General features: G+C 35.7%; 2 protein-coding genes, 1 long non-coding RNA gene and 1 pseudogene across 4 annotated transcripts; 3 read left to right on the top strand and 1 right to left on the bottom strand.

Annotated features, from left to right (window-relative positions):
• Positions 1 to 21320, top strand: part of LOC141691403 (uncharacterized) — a 508513-nt pseudogene that overhangs the window by 233573 nt on the left and 253620 nt on the right.
• Positions 10516 to 15044, top strand: LOC141690718 (glutamate receptor 2.7-like). Of its 2 annotated transcripts, none has more exons than XM_074495493.1 (5): positions 10516 to 10779; positions 11100 to 11390; positions 11669 to 11902; positions 12612 to 13140; positions 14681 to 15044. In XM_074495493.1, exons 1-4 carry the CDS (start codon positions 10516 to 10518, stop codon positions 13119 to 13121), a joined length of 1299 nt encoding a protein of 432 aa, XP_074351594.1. In that variant the 3' UTR covers positions 13122 to 13140; positions 14681 to 15044. The 2 variants fall into 2 exon arrangements, with proteins under 2 accessions (XP_074351594.1, XP_074351595.1); XM_074495494.1 differs by having other exon boundaries at positions 10643 to 10779; positions 11308 to 11390; positions 11511 to 11902.
• Positions 16061 to 19358, top strand: LOC141692225 (vacuolar protein sorting-associated protein 2 homolog 1). The gene is made up of 5 exons (XM_074496954.1): positions 16061 to 16336; positions 16979 to 17109; positions 17688 to 17792; positions 18717 to 18977; positions 19101 to 19358. The coding sequence occupies exons 1-5, from the start codon at positions 16300 to 16302 to the stop codon at positions 19242 to 19244; spliced, it is 678 nt and encodes a 225-aa protein (XP_074353055.1). The 5' UTR covers positions 16061 to 16299; the 3' UTR covers positions 19245 to 19358.
• Positions 19281 to 20397, bottom strand: LOC141692226 (uncharacterized). The gene is made up of 2 exons (XR_012562781.1): positions 19662 to 20397; positions 19281 to 19549 (listed from the first exon to the last, which is right to left on the bottom strand). It is a non-coding gene; the product is annotated as an uncharacterized LOC141692226 (long non-coding RNA).

Raw genomic sequence — 21320 nt, 5'->3', positions numbered from 1 at the left:
GCTCTTGATATAGGCTTCGCCTCCCAATTCTGAATTCTTTTATACACTCTCTCTTTTAAAAAGCCAAACACCCTTTTCTTTGACCTCCCTACCACAGATGGAAGACCAAGATAATTGCTATTCGAAATGTCATTATGAACTTCTAAAATATTCGATAGCAGTACCTGTTTATCTCTTCTAACATTGGAGCTAAACAACACTCCTGATTTCTGGAAATTGACAGATTGGCCCGATAACTCTTCATAGGTGGCCATAATTTGCTTTACATGCATGGCCTCTTCCGTCGTTGCTTTGAAAAAAAAAAGAAAACTATCGTCTGCAAATAACAAGTGCGTAATTTCTGGAGCATTAGCACTAATTCGACATCCATGAACTCTACCCTCTTCAGCTGCCACATCTATTGCATTAGACAACCCCTCAACACAGAGGAGAAATAAGTAAGGTGACAAAGGATCTCCTTGACGGAGTCCTCTTTTAGGATATATCGGCCCAATTAAATCTCCATTCAGGCACACATTATAAGAAACTGTAGTCACACATCGCATGACCCAAGTTATCCATTCTTTGCAAAAACCCATGGCCTTCATACGGTTCTTCAAATATCCCCAATCTACCCTATCATACGCCTTACTAATGTCCAACTTAAGGGCCACCTCTCCCTCACTACCAACCCCGCCCCTTCTCATATGATGAACCACCTCGAAAGCCACTATAACATTATCCGTTATACATCGATCTGGAACAAAAGCAGATTGCTTTTCAGTTATGAGGTCTGGTAAAATAGCTTTTAACCTGTTCGATAACACCTTAGCCAGGATCTTATACAGAATATTACATAACGCTATTGGGCGAAGATCCTTCATACGACAAGCCCCCTCCTTCTTAGGGATCAAAACTACATTAGTACTGTTAAGATCAGCTGGGAACACCTCACCCCTGAGCCACCCTTTACAACTCTCAAACACTTCCTTCCCCATTACCTTCCAGAAATTTTGATAAAAAGCGGGGTTCAAACCGTCAGGACCACTAGCCTTATCTGGGTGCATTTGATGAATAGCCTCAGAAAATTCTTCAAACGACACATTACTCGTTAACTGAACATTCTGCATATCTGACACCCTTCTTGGACTACTTGCATGCCCCATCTCAGTAATTCATCCTGCTTCCCCAAAAACACTTACAAAATAATCCTGCACCAATTTGCCCATACCCTCCTTAGTGTCAACCCTGGTTCCATCCTCCCTTTCAAGAAAAGAAATGTGATTAGATTTTCTTCTACTAGTGGCGCTAGCATGAAAGAATTTCGTATTCTCATCTCCTTCTCTTAACCAAAAAAGCTTCGCTCTCTGCTTCCAGTAGATCTCCTCGTGAAGAAGCAAATCGTTCAATTTATCTCTTTCGACAAGGTATTGTTGCACACCTCTGTCATCAGTTCTATCCTTCAAATCATCAAGCACACATTTCTGCACTCGAAGTTTCTCTCTAAATTTATTAAAAAAGTTTCGCCCCCATTTCTCCATATACTTAGAAACTGAAGATAACTTAGGCAGCAAACTCATCGTAGGGATCTCACTCCAGAAAGAAGAGACATCATTGATAAACGACTTTTCCTTCAACCATGTATTTTCAAATTTGAACCTAAACTCCCTCTTCGATATCATGACATGAACCAACTCAAGCACAATAGGATCATGGCAGACACAGACGCTTTAACAACATTCATTTTACACAGGGGGAACTTAGCGTGCCACCCACTCGTTGCAAAAGCTCTGTCAATACGTTCTTGAACCCAATCATCTGAACCATGACTTTTCTCCCAAGTATACAACCCACCATTAAGCTCTATCTCTGTTAACAAGCTGTCCTCAATAGCCTTTCTAAAACCCTCCATAAGAGACCGCTGGTGTTTTCCTCTCTTATCAGCCTGATACAACATATCGTTGAAATCCCCCAAGATACACCAAGGCAACAACGACAAACCAGCCAGCCTTCTAATCAAATCCCACGATTCCCTCCTCCTAGTTCTCTCCGGATAACCATAAAAACAACTCAGACGCCACACCGCTATACTCCTCTCATTGAACGTGATGTCAATATGGTTCTGAGAATAACTCGAAATACTACAATCAATATTAGCCTTCCAAAACACTGTTAGACCCCCACTCCTCCCAACTCTATCAACTGCAAAACTACTAGTAAAACCCAACCTCCCTCGAAGCTCCTCTATTATACTATTAACTGAAATTGTCTCAATCAAAAATAACACATCAGGTTTACGATCGCGAACCAAATCGCGAAGCACTCGAACTGTGCGAGGGTTCCCCAACCCCCGACAGTTCCAACTTAAGCAAATCATTTGTGCTGGGTAGCTTGCATAGCAAGCGTAGCCAATTCAGTATTAGAAGAGTCCATACAATCAACCATAAAAAGTATAGATTCATAGTGTTGTGACTTATTTGTTTCTTCTGTATCTCTTGTGACAGTAAGCCCAGTCCGTTTACGTTTTCTTTCATCCAAATCCAGTCCATCCAGTTCACCCGACCCACTACACTTTTTCAAAACAGAAATTCCCTCCCTTGCTAAAATTGCGTTCCCCCTTAAATTCAAACCTCCCTTAATAATCGCATGATTCCCAATCTCCCTTCCAGCCTTATCCCACCTCATACCTGACTACGAAAAAATAGCATTTTTGAATTTATTATCGTAACCTCTCCCTACTTTCTCGCCCCAATTCTCATCCCCCTCCTCCCGGAGCCATTTGCTCCTCCCCTGCGCCGCCCCCCTCCTTGGTGGTGCTCGAAGCCAGCTTCCCCATTCCCTCATTACCTCAACAATCTTGTGATAAGTGTCTTATAAATAAAATAAAATATTATGTTTTAATAATTTAAGATAAATTTATTTTACATCAACTTCAACAGTATATTTTATATTTGTATTTTATTATTAAAATAATAATATATTTAAATTATAATAAGGAGGGAAAGTCAATAATGAGAGGAGATAGATGTGTAAAAAGGGAGGGAAATAATTTTTTAATTGAAATAAATGAGATATGGATGTCCTAGTTATGACATTGTTGGAGCACTCTTTTATCCAAAATACCTCAAATTTTAATTTAGCACATATTTTTAGGATACTTTTTGAACTTGCTCTAACATGGAAGAGCTGCATATATTTGTCATGTTGTTATATTCTGCGTCATAAAGTCACAGCTTAGGATGACTAATTATCATCAGTGATTCATTACGGAGTTGTTCTAGATGTGATCCCAATATGCACCGTCTTATCTTTTACAACAATCTAGAGGTAATGAGAACCACCTTTAAATGGAACAAATTCCTATTTTTTAAAAAAAACAAATTTATGGCTCATTTGATGATAATGCAGTTTAAAATTACATCAATTTTTATATCAAAATAATAACTAGGAGAGTCAGGTTCCTGCCAAGCACCCAGAAATTGATATAATTTGCTTAAGGAGCATGCTTCATTTCTACTTGTATAATTGAAAATAAATTACTTTTTATTTTCAAATTTTATAGACAATTAAAAAAACTCAATTTCTAAAACTATAAACAAATATAGACAAATTACTTTTTATTCTCAAATTATAAACAATTATAAACTCATTTATGCTGCCACAATTACAAACATCGCTGTTGACGGAGGAATTTGGGAACAACAAAACTTGAGGTTAGTAGCCGGAAACAAGATCTGTGATGGCAGTTCTTCGTCGGAAACGTGAACAGTAACCGATGAATCCGACGAACAGTATTCATCGGAAAAGATGAACAGTGTATGGTGGTGATGATTATTGGGGGCTGAGATTGCTTAGGGTTAGTGGTGGCTCCTTTGCGCTCTCGCTTCTGACCCCTTACAATGTGCCTACGTACCCCTATTTATAGGGGATCAATCCCACGTAGTTCTTGGGGAACAAGAAACCTAATGGGCTTAGATTTCTTATCCCGAGGCCCAATGGGAAACCCACTGGAAACCGTCTTCTACTAGCTTTAGGAATGTCCGCCGATGAGGCCCAACCACAAAGGCCCAAGGCTCGTTCACGGCTTCGAGACTTCACGGATGAGGCATCTCCCTGGCCAAGGATAACCCTCCGCTACCAGCTGTTTCTCTAGTCCGTGGACGCAGGTATAGCCGTGGTTCACCCTAAATGTTGGACGCATCCTTGTCCCCCGATAAGGAACCCCTACCAGATTGCAGGACAAGTGATCCCAAGCTTTTGGGTGTAAAGTGCAGGATACTCCAAAGTCTCCCAACGAGGACACCCGTTGACTACAGAGACAGAGCTCCCAAAGCACACACCAGATTTCATCCCACATCCCCGATGAGGACACCCATTGACTACAGGAGGAGGCCTTCAGTCCAGGCATACCCCTGGAGGTCTCTGACCACGGACACCGCCTTTCCTGTAGATATGCTACGGGAAGGAGTTCTTCAATAGAGTACCTGCATCAACTAGGTTAGTAATAACATTCTCCATCTTCCTTGAGTCTTCCAGAGAATCCATCCAAGCAGCACATAAAAGTTGCATTTATATGTTAAGTAGAAGTTGAGGGCGCGCCCTTACATCTCTGCCTGTTGGCGCCGCCCTGTGTCACCAGCCTGTAGTCTCTTCTTATATCATTCTATATCATAGAGCGCGCCCTAAACTGTTCATCTTTAGGACTCGCTCCAATTCTGTCCAAGCCAAGGAGCAAGTCTACCAAAGCAATCATGTCCAAACAATCCGTCCAAGGAGCCTTCCTTGCCCAAGGCGCGCCCTAAGGCTCACTACACTACAGGTTTTAATTAAGAAATTTCTCTCCTCCTTCTCGATAACTTGGCGCGCCTCCTCCACCTGTTTGAGGGCGCACCTTTAATACAGGATAATCACAACTGTCAATTCAGTTTCAGTCAATCGGGACGCAATCTTTGAGCGCGCCTTCTATTTATGGAAAGTCAATCTCATCTTTTTCCTAGATTTCAGGCGCTTCTCCTTTAATTCTGCTCATTTTATTAATCTTAATCTAAATATTGTTTATACCAATTTTTGGGCATAACAACTACCCCCCAAATTCCATATGCTATTGAAAATGGGATTGGAATTTTTCTTCACCTTCATTAGAATTTGTATAAACAAATCTTCCAATACCTTTTACAGGGCGCGCCAAATAGGCAGAGGACTTTATATACTCAATGTTCTTATGTTCCATATTTTTTAAATTGCTGTCAACTTTAAAAGGCGCGCCTTCAGGAGGGCGCGTCCTAAAATTTGAATGGATTCGTTACGGTTTCCCTTATTTTTTGGGAATCGTGATTGACATGACAGATTTGACAACTGTCTTTTTCACCTATAAATAGGAGTCACTGTCAGTCATTTTCATTTTTACTTTTACTCTCCCTTAACTTTTTATTTTCTCTTTCTTCACCAAAAACTTCCACTCCAGCGGCGACTTTTACTCAGAATCTTCTCTTTCGGCTACCATTTCCTCAGTTTTTTCCGATCATCTTCTTCTCCATTCGAAAAGGTATGTAAAACTTCTTTTTTTTCCGAATTCCATCACATAAATCACATTGCATGCTACTTTGTCTCTTCAACTTCTTTGAATGTTCTTGAAGATATACATAAAATGGTGTATGTATATGTGTATGTATATATAATTTCAAATTTTTACTGACTTAGATCCAAAATTATTGAGTTTAACCGTTAGACTGATATTTTTGAGAATTCTAATCGTTAGTACCCTTATGTCTTAAAGACCATCACTTATGACCATCTGTGCCTTCAAAATCTGCCAGCAACTTAGGACGCGCCTTATCTTTAGCTTATAATCTGTAAACGATCATAATAAGGCGCGCCTGTTTTTGTGCTGCATTGTAAACTGCAATTGTGCTGTACTTACAAGATCAAATCATGCTACTGATCTTGTAGTTGAGAAGATTAAGGTGGGATTACTTCTGGATTTAGATTCGAGCTTAGGGAAGATGGTGGAGTCTTGCACAAAAATGGCTAGTTCCGACTTCTACAAATCGCATCCTAATTACCGAACAAGATTGGTTTTTCGCACCAAGAACTCACATGGTGTGCTGGATGCTGCTTCTGGAGGTATGGATTTAGACCAGAAGCAATACATTTTTAATTTTAGTGTGTTAATTATATTTCGGACTGTTCTAAATAAGTTGATATAAAATGTTACTTCCTCAATTTCATTGAATTTTATATGTTATTTTTTAACATTTTTTCAATTCTTTTTTAAAGTATAATTCATAATTCTTTTTTAATTTCTTTTTTCAAACATCATAAAACAATATTTTATAAAGTCTTGAAATATATGCAAAATAGTAAACATATAAAACTTAACGGGAGGTTGGTAGTAACAACTAGCTAATCAAATTGATGTTAAGAACTGAGAATGCTAGAAGAATGGATGCATAGTTTTTAAGGGGGGCTGGGCGTATGTTATAGCATCGCATGTCTTGATATAAATATTATTCCATGTTTTATGTAAATTTTTATGTGATTGTATAAGCTTTATATATTTTCACATATCCGCGTATGGTGTGCTTTTATTTATGTTTACCCCGAGCTGTTCACCTTCTTTCTTGTATTTTTTGCTAAATAGCATCCACCTTCTTTATGTACTGTTATTTTGCTGCTCTACGGGGCCGGGGGCGGACGCAAGAATGAAATCCGAGGGGGCCAAAAAAATTATGACATAAAAAATAATATTATATAATAGGAAAACAGTTATATTAATATTATATCAGTATAGCACAGTACTAATATTATATTAAATGAGTTGAAGCAAATAAAAATAATATTTTTAGAGGCGTGGAACTGACACTTCTGCTTTCGTATAAATTTGTAAGTGAGCTTTTTCTGTCTTAATGTTATTGTTTTGTGTCTATGTATGGGATATATTCAAACATATGGGAGGGGTCAGATCAGTGTTCTACAAACTATTTGATGAATAAGGTGTTATGGTATCAGGGAAAAGTGGGGGGCCATGGCCAACCATGGTCTTATGGTGTGTCCGCCCCTGTACGGGGCTATTACATACGTTTGTCACGAACGCTACACCTTATTCATGTATTATTGCTACATTATGTTAATATTATTATATCAAATTTTTTAGGTGTGTTAAGAGGCCTATGCTAAAAATTAGTGTTTAATTAGTTATTAAAATTTTATTAATGGAAAGTTTATTAATAATGATGGATTTCTGTACAAAAATTTTCATCAATGAATTTTTAATAAATTACTGCGCAAATTTTTAGATTTGCTCCTAATACATACCAGAAAAATCGTTGTTATATAGATATATAATTGTATATTACTACTTTGCTAACCCTTAGGTCCGAGCAGAATATAACTCTTCTTTTTAAAATGTCTCGTCTAATTTTTAACATTTTTTACATAGATTGTTTTTTTGTGGCTAATATTAGTAGTTCTTACTAACTCACTCAATCTTTTCGCTTTTTTTTCTTTTTTTTCTTAATTTAGTAGTGTTATTTATTTTTTCTCATTTATAATATTATAATAAAATTCAAGAAAAAAATTATATTATAATATTTATTAGATTAAATATATCTATGATGTTTCGATCATTTTCATAAATATATTTTTTATTGAATCTTATAAAATATTCGAATGAAAATGATCTATTACTAATAAAAATCTTCTTTTATTAAACTATCTTTAATAGATAATTGAGATTAGTCAAAATTAAAAAAAAATTAGAAAGAAAAATTATATGAAAAATATATAAATATTAAATAAAACAACGCTTCGGTTTTTTCGGTTCGGAACCGAACCGAACCGAACCGAAATTTACAGTTCGATTCCGGTTCGATTCTTTCAGATAAATGGGTCTGATTCAGTTCTTAAAATATATCTATTTTGGTTCCGGTTCAGTTGGGTTCGGTAACCTTGCTTGCTGGGGCAGTCCCTGAGATTTAAAAAGTCCCCAGTCAAAAAAAATGTGCCCAATAATGAATCAAAAAAATTAAAATTTTAAAATTTTAATAATATTTATATTGATCCAATTAAGCGACAAATATATTTTTTGATGATTTTTTATTGTGAAAATTAAAATTTTGTGTCGATAAAATTTATTTTGAGACTACATTTTTAATTAATTTATTTTTATTAATTAATGTATATAAAGAAATGTGCCTAATTCAAATTATCGATGTCTCCATTCTTTAACATATTTGGCCTCTCTGTTGACTGTTACTTGACATTGCATGTAATTTGACTTTTATTCCACTCCCTTGGTAATTTGTGGCTCTAAATTGTACTCTCTCTGTCTGTCTCATTATTTACGTATTTTTCATTACGTTTTTTAATATTTATTTAAAGTATAGAGTTTCATAATGTATTTTAAAAAAAAATCTGAATTAAATTTAATATTTAAGCTTTTATTAAAAGGAAAATTAAAAAAATATTATAAAATTATATTTTATAAAAGTCTTGAAATATGTGAAAAATAGTGTGCCGAAGGAGGGAGTAATGGATCTGTAACTGCACTGAACTGAACTGAAGTTTCATCAAACAATGGTCATTGAGTGATAGGGTAGTTTCTTTATCAATTATCACAATTCACAACACTCGTCTCCTTTTATTTTTTAAGTCATGATAATACATACATATAGATAGAGTCGAGATAGAAAGAAGCAAAGAAGTGGGGGCAAACATGGGGATATATTCACATGGCTTCTTTTACATTTAACTCTCGTTTATGTTTACCAGCTCTTTTCGATCCTCATATTGATGCAAGTAGTCTCTCTCTCTCTCTCGTTTAATACCTATCAATTGATGCACATTTAGCTGCTTGTTCATAATCTTAGGTTGGTTGTTTTGCACAAGAATGTGTCAGGAACTCCTTGTTCAATTTTACCAGATTTTTATATTATTGTTTGTTTAATATCGTAACATAAATGTGTTTTGTAGTTTTTTTTAAGTTAATAGACAAGTATGATGTACTCTATTTTTCTGTGATTGTGCTCAAAGAAGTATTCCATACCATATCTGAAACTTCGCAGTAGCTTCATCAGGTTTTTCTTTTTTTGGATATATAGCTTCATCGATGTTACTTACCGAATAAAAGGTCTGTAGGTCTGTTCTCGATCAGTAAGAACTAAATTAAATTGTTAAATATAGGCAGGTTTTGTAATTAGTGTATTGTGTTAAAATTCTGGACTGGTGGAGGATTAAACTCAAAACTTTTAAGAGAATGTTAATATAGTGAAAGTATTTGAATATTAATTAAGCCTGAATCCCCCTCGGCCACACTCATCGATTATGCAAACAAACTTGACAAAGTGCTGATTCCTTTTTTGAGTTCATTGTGTCTTTGTGTATTAGAAAGTGTAAGGCTTAATTAGCAAAACTTGGTTGGTTTTTTGAGTAAATTCTGTTGTCTTTATTTCAATGAGATGCAGCTCTAGAGTTACTAAAGAATGATAAAGTACGAGCCATCCTTGGACCACAAACCACTCCGGAAGCAAATTTTGTTGTGGAGCTTGGAACAAAATCTCAAGTGCCTGTTGTCTCTTTTCCTGCCACAAGCTCTTCCCTGTCACCTGTACGAAGCCCTTACATCATTCGGATGGTGGGGGATGATTCTTCTCAATCTAAAGCTATCGCTGCCATTGTTGAAGGATATGGATGGCAGGAAGTTGTCATAGTGTACGAGGACAACGGCTTCCATGATGGATTCATTCGAAATCTAAGTGATGCAATCAGGGATGCTGGCGTTCAAATATCATTGACAAGTGCTGTTTCTCTTTCTGCTAATGATTCACAAATATTAGATGAAGTTTACAATTTAAAAGCAGTTTCAGCTAGGGTCTTCTTGGTGCACATGACTTCCCTTGTTGGATCTAGGTTTTTTGTTCATGCAAAGACCGCGGGAATGATGACTAAAGGATACGCGTGGTTAACAACTGATGGCTTATCAAACTTGTTAAGTTCCATGGATGCTACAGTCGTAGATGCAATGCAAGGTGTTTTGGGCTTAAGGCCCTATGTATCGAAGTCAAAAAATCTTACAGCTTTCAGAATGAGGTGGGAAAGAAAATCTCAGTGTACAAAGCCTACAGCTGAGCTGAATATCTTCGGGTTGTGGGCATATGATGCAGTTTGGGCACTAGCTATGGCCATAGAGAGGATAGGTCCTGTAAACTCTAGCTTCATAAAGGCGACTGAACAACACAATGCAGACGTTACAAAAATTTTAAGCAATTCTGAAGCAGGTCCATTACTTCTGAAAGAAATTCTGCATACCAGGTTCAAGGGCTTAAGTGGAGAGTTCAATTTGGTAAATGGCCAGTTGCAAAAAGGTCAACCTTTGAAATACTCCATGTAATAGGGAAAGGAGAGAGACCAATAGGCTACTGGACCCCAAATAGAGGATTGTCACGAGATCCGGATTCAGTCGGCAGATCTTCAAAATATTCGACATCTGTAAATGTTCTGAGAAGCATTATCTGGCCTGGAGATTCAACTGTCAAGCCAATGTATTGGGCAGTACCCACATCAGGGACAAGATTGAAAGTAGGGGTTCCAGTGAAAGAGGGTTTTACTGAATTTGTAAAGTTAAAACAATTTCAAGACACCGCGGAGTACAATGTCACTGGCTTCTGTGCAGATTTATTTCGAGAATTATTAGTACATTTACCATTCAAAATTGAGAATCCTCAGTACATCCCTTTCGGGGACCCGGCCACTGGTAGAAGTGCTGGGAATTACGATGATCTTCTCACACAGCTTGAAGAAAAGGTACCTATGCTCTTTCTTGTCTGTTTGTGTGACTGTAAATGCTGCATTTATTAGAAGTATCTTATCAAATGTTGGAGTAAAAGAAAAAGCTAATCTTTGAAACAAAGAAAAATATTACTACTAGATAAAAAGGGTAAGCTACTTGAGTTGTTGTAAACTTCTTATGGTATCTAAACGTCGACCTAGATCCTATACCATGTGAAACAAATTGCAAAATGGGACCTTTCCAGAGGTATCCTAAATATTGTGTCATTATCACTAGTTAATATCAAACTTGTTCTGTAATTTCCAACCATGTTTTTCTTTTACTAAAAATGTAGAAATACGATATCGTGGTCGCTGATGTAACAATTCTGGCTGAGCGTGCACAAAGAGTTGACTTTAGTATACCATACTTGGGATCAGAAGTTGTAATGCTTAGACAAGTAAAATATGAAACATGCAATTATATGTGGATATTCTTAAAGCCATTCAGTTCAGATCTCTGGTTGACAATTGCAATTTCTTGTATCTTTATGGGTGCGGTAGTTCGAACATTGGAGCACCGTGCGAATACCCAACTAAAAATTGGAATGCTGGTTTGGTTTCCATTAGCCTCTCTTTTCCTGAAAGTAAGCTCTTTGTTGCACTTTAATTGTTAAGATTTTGTTATGCTTGGACAGTTATAGTTTAGTCCACTACCAATTCTCAACTAGCAAAAGCTGAGTAATGTTTAAACTGGTGTTTGACAGGGAATATGGTTGCTAGCAAATGGTCTAAGTTTGTATTGGTCATATGGTTGTTTACAGCATATATTGTTATGCAGAGTTACACAGCCAACTCATCTTCTAATCTGACTGTTTCGCGGTTACATCGTCCAACAAATAAACTTTACTGTATTGGTTTCCAGGATGGTTCTTTTGTGAAAGAAATGTTAACCAAGAGGCTGGACTTTAATGTGTCTAAAATCAAGTCTTATGCAAGTGTGGAGCAATATCATGATGCCCTTTTTAAGGGGTGCCACAATGGAGGAGTTGATGCCATCCTTGATGAGCTTCCCTTCATCAAGATCTTTCTCGACACCTATGGTGAAACCAATTATAAATTGCAAGGATCCTCATACAAGACAGGGGGGATTGGTTTTGTAAGTTACTCCCTTTCTGAACCTCTATGCACCAACTTTTAATTTGATATATGGGATTGTGGCGGGTGGAATATTTATATCCCCAAATTGTCCTTACACATGTTGGTTGCATCAAGTTAATGACAAATTAAATTTGAAAATATAGAACATGAGGTCTTGAGCACTTGCATGTAGATAAGATGACATTGTTTGTTCCCATCGCAAGTAACTAGATCGTAGCTCTATGAAATAGTGCTTGAAAATGCCTAGCCTAAATGTATACAATTTATGACCTTCAATATAATTGTTTCCATTATATTTCAACTTCATCTACTTTATGTCCACCAACTCTTCGCGTTTTCTTCAAAATCATATTCCGTGGAATCATTTACATGTTGTGCCCCTATATTTTTACGGTTTCACCTAGTTGTTACCTCTGGAAATTGGATTTGCTTACATTTTACCTCCCTACTTCTGCCCTCATTAAATGAGTTTCCACTTTCGAGATTTTAGTTCTCCAATTGTTTACCTTTCGTTCATTGTAATTAGGGCATTTTAGTACCAAGTCAGGAACATACAGAACATCATCCATGTTTGAACGAATTTACTTGAGTGGAACTGGTTTGTATGAAGTGATATGCGTTGTAATAATGTCAATTTTTTTTGCATGAATTAAGTTAAGTTTATACAGTCTCTCAGTTACATGACACATTTCTGTCACTTATCACAGGCATTTCCAAAAGGCTCGGCTTTGGCTCCTCATATTTCGCTGGCTCTCTTAAATCTTACTGGAAGTGGTGAGATGCATGCCATCATGAGCAAAAATTTTGGTCCAGAGTACTCTGATAGTGATTACTCTTTTAACTCGTCTTCACAAGTTAGCAGTATTGGGACAAAAAGTCTTGCAGGCCTCTTCATTATCAGTGGTAGCATGGCAATTCTGGCATTAGTCTTCTCAGCACCCTGGTTTCATCAAAGATTTTCTTATGTTTCAACACATTACAAACTATCTTGTGTCTACCCTTCTCCATCTTCTGATGTAATTGACTTAAGTGTCCAGTCTGCTCTTGAAATCAGAGTCGAATGTCCACCACTGCTGTTACTGAGAACTCATTCACTATGCCAACTCGGAGCGAAGAGAACAGTGTTATTGATGATGCGATTGGCCAAGATGATATTAACCCCAGTGCAACCTGATCCCGTTTTTACTGCAATAACAAGATCACTCCAACAGATATGACACATTAATTACATTGCATGTAAGTTTTGAATTTTTATTCCTATATATCAGATAGTGTTTTTTTGAAACCATTTGACTATTGAATGTTTTATTATATACCTGATGGTGTATATTTTGAACTAATAAACATTAGTAGGGTTGCCCGTTTGGTGCACAGATCTTCGTATTATGCTTGCTCATAGTCATTCTATAATTGCTTAATTATTTTATATCTTATCAAATGTCACCCTCGTCAGTCATACCTGCCCAATAATCAGAATCATGCCGATTAAATTGGTAAGGAATTAGGATACTTACTCTAAAGAGTACAGAGCATGATGTAGTCCACCAAACGTCAAAGATTGAACATTAAGTACCGTGGTTGTACAAGAAGACAGTTTCACAATAGATGGGCCAAATTTGTAAATACTTGGAAGTGCAAATTAATAAAGATACTGAAAATATTTAAGTTGATAAATAAAATAAAATTTATAAATTATAAGAGGGCAGAATTTGTAAGTGATTAATAAGTTGCAGAACTTAAACTACGAAAAAAAAATGTCAAATGGTAGATAAATTGATAAGTAGATAATTGTCGTACTGTGTTTGTAGTCCTAAATCAGATGCACGACACAACATGAACTTTCTGTGCTCATTTCTCACCTATCACCAGGCTAAGGTGAAACGTGATAACGCCATTACCCATTTTAGTGCTTAAAAAACGAAGCTTTTATCTTCATGCATGTCCTTACAGTTATTGTCAGCAGAAATTCCAGGCCTCGAGTGGAACCTTTGGAATGTACAGGATTTGGTACATTCTGCATGAGTTATGGTTCAGTTTGCAAGTCCAATGCATTAATAAAGGGTTTTGTGCTTGTGTGGTATCAAAAGTGTGAATTTCTCTAATATATCCATTTGTATTTTTGGCGAAAAGTACGGTTCAGCTTGCTAAGAGGACTAAGTTCAGATGAATATTGATTAGACACCAAGGTGCTGATGTGGGTAGGAGGTCTACTCTTACATTTATTGTTGACCCTGTCGAAATATGTAGATCCGATGCAAATGCTCCAATCATTTTTAAAGATCACCGCAGTTTCTCCAACTTTTTTCTTAATTTTAGCAACTACATTTCTTATATGTGTGCCGTCATTTTCCACAATTAATAGCCTTTCGAGGTCTACTATACTTTTACTTTTTCCATGTGACATAGTCTGTGTGTTTTTGTATTGTACAGTTTTACAACCGGTAATCTGTGTTTGGAGCAAGATTTTGTAGGTAGGCTTAGGTAGTGATAAGGCGCTGATCCAAGTGCTAAAATTCTTGGTGTTCAAGCATTTGAACTTGTTTATATATTTGGTGCATATCTTATTTGTTTTGTGCTAAATTTTTGCTGCACATTTAATTCTGTGTAAATATATATTAGCGCCTACTGCATTAGCTGGTCCTCTGTTAAGTCCATCTATCGACATGTATCCCTCTTATGCCTAGAGAGTCTGTCCCTTTACTGTCCAGTGGTATTTAAAAGTTTTGTGCAAAGATTTTTACCAGATCTTCTAACCCTTCCCACTTCATGAATGTAGGAGACTCGTGAAGATATGGATGCGCATATCAACAGCTGTTTTTATGAGATTTGATCAGGAACTTGAGTCCACCATTTGGATATGGATGAATGACAATCATCTTCTGCAAGTTGACCGTGTTGGAATTGTACTGCTGTGCGGGTACAGTGACTACATGGGGCTGAACCCTGGCTAATCCTGAAGGCCATGAAGTTAGAGGAGAAGAAGAGGAACAATAGTCAAAATCATGGAACAGAATTGCTAAAAGAAGCTATGCATGTTCTGAAATTTTTTAGTTTGCAAATGTAGAAATTATCAGCTAAGAAATAGAGGTAAATGAGATATAGATACTTTGGTAATTCAAGTCCCTTATAGTTATACCTTCCGATCAGTTGACATAGGCTCAGTTTAGTTTAGCAAGTTCTTCTAAATCAAATAGAAAATGTTATTTTCAAAACATTTTTTTTCTGCAGTAATAATATAGCGTGAAGTTACCAAATTACCATATCTTAATCTTTTTTTATTTGTGAATGCAGGGAGGCATTTTAATATTTTTTTTACTCTATCTTTGCTCTGAAAACAAGAAACTTGCTCTCGACATAACATTTCCCCAATCAAATTTATACTCCTAATTAGTTTCAGAGCAGTTGTAGACAAAGGTCAATCAAGCTCCTCTGTTAGGCTCAAGCATAGAGCATGTTAACATCGATACAAATTTTGTCAGATAGTGTGTTTATGAAAAAAAAATTAAGAAAAGAAAGAAAAAGGGTAAATATCTGGTTTCATATATACATTTTTTTGGACGTGGTTTAATTTACCAAAAATATTACTTTTTAGAAAAATATTTGCAAAAATACAGACGCGAGTTGCATATGAGGTTGAACGGTTACATACGAGGTTCATCCGTATTTTTATAAATATTTTCTGCAACTTAGGTATTTTTGAAAAAATTCCTTCTTTATATTGTTTCTAAGAGATTTCTAAAAAGAAAGAAAAGGAGCTCTAAGGATTTGGGAAGAATTCTTTTCTACATTTATCTTTAAAATCTTCTCCCTACTTTCGAAATAATTTAGAGAAAAGAAAAAATTCATTTTTCATTTTTTTTTTCCAATTATTCAATATCACCGGAGTAATTATTTATACGATGTAGATAATTTATAGCCTTAGCGAGTTAGATTCTTGTCATCAACAATATGGGCTGGATTTATGAGCTCACCTCGTATAGTAGACCCAAGATGATCATTGAGGCCCATTAAACATAGTACCAGCCCATGAAACATAGTACTAATGGTGGGCCAATTCATACAATTCCTGTCCTACTCGCCAAAGGATTAAAAAGATAAATAGGAAGCGCAAATAAATAAATAAAAGAAAATAAATACTTTTCTTCTCCGTGTTAATTTGTTCCCGCAACAACTCCACCCAACCGCGTACGCAGAATCAGAATCAGAACAAGAACATAAAACTAAACTACTTCCAACAAAACAAAATAACATACTGTTTACATAGTTACACACAATTTACATTCACACGCACTACAAATTCAACAACAACTATATATATTCATACAAATTACAATTCATAGTACTCACACGCCATATTAAAATCTGAATTTTAATCGTAATCCTAAATTCACCACCATGAGTTTTATTTTCGGCAAAAGAAAAACTCCCGCAGGTACTTACACTTTTCTGTATCTATTCATTTATGTCTCCTGTATAAAGATGTTCATATTTTGTTATATATAAGTTACTTGTTGTTTTTCAAATTTTGTTCTATATTGATTTAATTTTAGATCATGTTTATTTTATTATTTGCTTAATTTAGGACTTTATTGTAGTACTGGATCTAAGTTTATATTATGTAATTTTGATCTTAATTTTGGCTACGTGTAGAGTTTTAATTGTGTGTATAGTGTAACAAACTAAATTGATTTTTAGGATGAAAGTTTGTCATAGCATGTTGCCTTGTAGGATATAACCTCCGATGACTTGATATTTTTTTTTCTCGGTCTTAACTTAATAGATTAAGTTCCCTCGAAACAACTGATAATGATAAAGATAATAGTAGTTACATTCTTTGTCTTTTTAAAAAAAAAATTAGATGATGTTTTACAGTACAATTTAAACCTCAGGAAGTTAATAATAGTAAAGGATTTATAAAATTCTCTGATGCTAAAGTTTTTAATATGTAGAAGTTTTACTTTGATGTCTTTGTTGTTGTTTTGTGCACGGAGAGTGTTGATGTTACGAATGATGATATCTGAATATTGCGGTTAAGATGATGATTGGTTGTATAATTTTGGAAATTAATTTTCAGAACTTCTGCGAGAAAACAAGAGAATGATTGACAGGTCTATTAGGGAAATAGAAAGAGAACGACAGGGTTTGCAGAATCAAGAGAAGAAACTGATTGTTGATATAAAGAAAACTGCAAAGCAAGGGCAGATGGTAAGACGTAATTTCCTGGATCGTTTATGTTTTTTGTTTGTATTATACTTGTGTTACTCCACAATTAATTTAAGGAAAAAGATATAGATTCGTAATTGACTCGTGCTTCATATAGGATCTTGGGTACTTACATTTGAGATTTAGTTTCTTTGTGTATTTACGTTCTCGCTTTAATTAGGCTGTGATTTAATTGTACTTTTTGATATTTGAAGTCCTATATGTTGTCTAGCTTTCAGGTAACATCTTAAAGTACCAAAAAAAGTGATGGATTTGTTGATAACTTAACTACAAATCCGAATTCCAAATTCAAGCATCAATTTAAGTTTGTTATAAACGTCTACCCTTTTAGAAATTATATAGGATTAGCTATTATTGTGATGCTTGCCACTCTACCTGAAAGCTTGCATTGTGTGGGTAGCCTTATAGCTTGTAGTTTCCTAGTCTTTATAAGTTTGTATGGGTGTGTACAACTTTATCTTTTGTACTTCATTATGATTTTTTGACATATTGTAGTGTCTTGTAAGTTTAGGCTACATCTTGAGTATCTGTATATGTTTAGCTGAAGTACTAGTTTGCAGGGAGCTGTCAAAGTTATGGCAAAAGACCTTATAAGAACACGGCATCAGATCGAAAAGTTCTACAAGTTAAAATCTCAACTCCAGGGTGTATCTCTAAGGATTCAGGTATGTATTCATAGCACGAGTTTTGATGTAGTATGGTTCTCTTAAGTATTATTATGAGTCCCGACTTCTTACAATATTAATATAGCTGCATCTTGTCTGTGTGTTCTTTGATTTCGTTGCTTGGCATTGGCAGTTTAATTATTCATTTTTTAGTAGAAATATTAAAGCATACTGCAGATCATAGTTTCCGAATTGCTTGTTCTTAAAAAATGCTGTCCCGTGACATTCTTGAAGTCCTCTCTGTTAGAAATGAGATTCTGCTTTCTAAAGATTTTGATCATCTTTGATATTTAAGGAATCAATTTACTCTATGTATTTCTAATTTTGAGGTTTTTCAGGATAAAAAATCATGCTGCTTCGCTAATTTGTTAATTCAGTATATTTTGTCTTGTCATGAACACAATAGGAGCCAAGTTTTCTAGTTATTACTATTTGGATGGACGGTTTGTATAAATACTTATATGATTGCACTATTATTTTTGTTGGATAAACAAATTATTAAAATTTTGCAAGATGTACTTCATACTGGGACTTCTGTATAAATATTCAGCAATATTGTAGCAAGTTGCTTTGTTAATTCCAGGCCTTGGGAAAAGATGACCTCTAAAAATAATATATCTAATGCTATACCTGTTCTCCATGGCTGTATTCCAAAAATATTGGTTTGTTCTGGTCATGTTTTTGTTAGACTTAAGTTTCTGTAAGTTTCTGTTAATATAATAATCTTTACTAACACTTAACACAACAGTGTTTACCCTGACACCCGTATGTTAGGTTCTGCTGACGGCCTTAATTTATGGGAAATTTCTGAATGACACATGGTTTCGTGTTTAATGCTTTTTTACTTTCACTACGATTGAAAACATAATAGCAATATCATGCATTGTTGTTATCATAATTCATCTTCTCTTTTTGTATGTGTAGACCTTGAAATCCACACAAGCCATGGGTGAGGCAATGAAGGGTGTCACTAAGGCTATGGGGCAAATGAATAGGCAGATGAATTTGCCATCACTGCAGAAGATAATGCAAGAGTTTGAGAGGCAGAATGAGAAGATGGAAATGACAAGCGAGGTGATGGGAGATGCTATTGATGATGCTTTGGAGGGTGATGAAGAAGAGGAAGAGACTGAAGAACTAGTGAGCCAAGTCCTTGATGAGATTGGAATAGATATCAACTCAGAGGTATTTATCAGTCTTCGAAATTTGATGAGCTTGACATCATTTTGTTTGCCTTCATTAATTGTGTACTTGATCTAAGTTTCCTTACTGATGAACTTCTAAATGGTTTTCTTTCAATTGCAATAGCTTGTGAATGCTCCATCTGCTACTGTAGCCGCCCCGGCTGCAAAGAACAAGGTTGCTGCACAAGCTGAAGTAACAGGGAACGATGATGGCGGCGGAATAGACAGCGATTTACAGGCCAGATTAGACAATTTAAGAAAAATGTAATAATTTAATACATAGTCATACATCTATCTGTCTACATTTACAGTAAACAACACATTTTTGTATTTGTGAAGAGGTTCATTACATTCGCAAGTAAATAAAAGCTCATTTTAGTCTCGTAACTGGTTAATTACAATTTTTTCTGATTTCTCATTAAGTTTTGCATACATCCTCGCCTCTGTTTGCTGATGACATGTGAGTGTAGGTACTGAAAGAGAAAAAATTTGCCGCCCTTTAGTTATATTTGGAATCAAGAAAAACCGAACTTGAGTACTATACGATGCAATCCCTTCTTTACTAGGTTTGGCCTATATGAAACGCTAAATTCAGGAGAACTGACTTGCTGGTATGTATATAAATAAAGGAAACAAAATAATACCACCAGAAAGTAGAAAATATTAGGAGAAAATTGATGTTTACCACTGAAAGAACATGTGACTAGAACATTCAAACAAGTATTGCTGGATCCCTTGGCACTTGTCTAGAATTCTCTGCTGTCAATATCAGCACCTCTCTAGAATTCTCTGAAGTTGATGGTTTCTCAGGAGAATCTAGCAGTTCCACCGGTGTACGACAAAGAGGACAATCCAAGTGAGAGGAAAGCCACATATCTATGCACGGGGCATGAAATGAATGTTTGCATAATGGAAGCTGTCTCACTTCCTCTTCTTCTTCAAAAACAGATAGGCAAACTGGACATTCTTGATTATCATACTCTACTTGAAGTGAAGCCTCTCCTTTCTTATACTTAAAACTTTCTCCCAACTTGCTAATATTGCCAGAGCAGTCTACACTTCTCCTTATACTTACTGATGAAACTTCAAGTGGTAAGCTTGTATCATGCAATCGCTGTCGTTGAGTAGCACACCATTTTATTATGATGAGGTTGTATACTGCCAGGACAAGCACCAAAGCTCCAATCACCACAAGCCCGTAGTGTAGCATAGGCATGCTGGTCTTTGGCGGCAAGGAAGTTGGTGGTGGAGTTAAGGTGTCGGGAGAATACCATTCTCGCATGATTGCTGTCGCGTGCACCCAGAAAGGCTATGTTGTAGAGTGATCTTGAGGAAGGAGTTCTGTTAAGGTTGAATATTGGACTTGATAATGATGAAGGAGAATCCTATCCGTTTTGTTGTCTTATTGTGTTATAAAATAGTAATGTTAAATGCCGTGAATTTGAAGGAGTATGGAAGTTATTAAGTAATGAAACTTGAGACAAGGGGCAATGCAGACAAGAGTGAATGAGAATGGTTGTGTGAGAATGACAGATCAACTTGCTGAAACCATTGGATTCAAATCATTTTTTTTTGTATTTAATGTGTGTGAATACAAATAGTAATATAAATATTAGATTATATTAGAAATTACATTAATTTTATTGTAAATGTATTCTAAATGTATACATTAATTTTATTTTAATACTAGAAATTACATTGCAGTCAGCAAATTTAAAAGCAAACTGCAATTCCAATCCAAGCCCAGAAATAAGGATTCTGTAAAAAAAACTGTATTTCAAATTTTCCACTACTGACAACTAAACTACAAAAGCATATTTGTTTATCTATGTGATCCTGAAATTAAGTTTTAAATAAGCTGGTTACTCAACATAATATCAGAGTTTAGGCGGGAAAGGACTTCCCAAAGATTAAGGGGGAGTGTTCACTATATTTATTATATGATCCATCAAAACCACAACCAACACATTTTCTCTCTGGAACTGCTTCTTCATGAAACAGAACTCACCGTAAAAGTATAAATCTATTGCAAGTAATTTCTTCTGCCGAGTTTCCGCCAAAAATATTTCAACAGGTCCTCATCAAACAGTAACATAAGAAATTTCTTTTATCTCCAATTTATCATCCACTAGACACAATGTCATTCACCGAAAAAATGACAAAAATAGCCGATTTTTGAAAAAAAATTAACAAAAATAGTCATTCTGAAAAAAGTGGCCAATTTTGGCCGATTGAATACTCCACTGTCAGTTGGGTATCCCAATTTGTATAAGATACTCCACTGGTAGTTGGGTATTTCATATATGGGATACTCAACTGCCAGTTGGGTATCTTGTATAAAGTG

This window comes from Apium graveolens, chromosome 10 (assembly GCF_009905375.1).
Source record: "Apium graveolens cultivar Ventura chromosome 10, ASM990537v1, whole genome shotgun sequence".
NCBI lineage: Eukaryota > Viridiplantae > Streptophyta > Magnoliopsida > Apiales > Apiaceae > Apium > Apium graveolens.
This window is presented reverse-complemented; position numbering and strand designations above follow the sequence as displayed.

What these genes read in the sequence shown, in the direction of transcription:
- LOC141692225 (XM_074496954.1), top strand. Translation starts at nt 16,300, where the DNA reads ATGAGTTTTATTTTCGGCAAAAGAAAAACTCCCGCAG. An exon ending in CAAAAGAAAAACTCCCGCAG is followed by an intron (nt 16,337 to 16,978) that starts GTACTTACACTT and finishes ATTAATTTTCAG; the next exon opens with AACTTCTGCGAGAAAACAAG. An exon ending in CTGCAAAGCAAGGGCAGATG is followed by an intron (nt 17,110 to 17,687) that starts GTAAGACGTAAT and finishes ACTAGTTTGCAG; the next exon opens with GGAGCTGTCAAAGTTATGGC.
- LOC141690718 (XM_074495493.1), top strand. Translation starts at nt 10,516, where the DNA reads ATGTATTGGGCAGTACCCACATCAGGGACAAGATTGAAAGTAGGGGTT. An exon ending in TAGCCTCTCTTTTCCTGAAA is followed by an intron (nt 11,391 to 11,668) that starts GTAAGCTCTTTG and finishes ATTGGTTTCCAG; the next exon opens with GATGGTTCTTTTGTGAAAGA. An exon ending in AGACAGGGGGGATTGGTTTT is followed by an intron (nt 11,903 to 12,611) that starts GTAAGTTACTCC and finishes CACTTATCACAG; the next exon opens with GCATTTCCAAAAGGCTCGGC.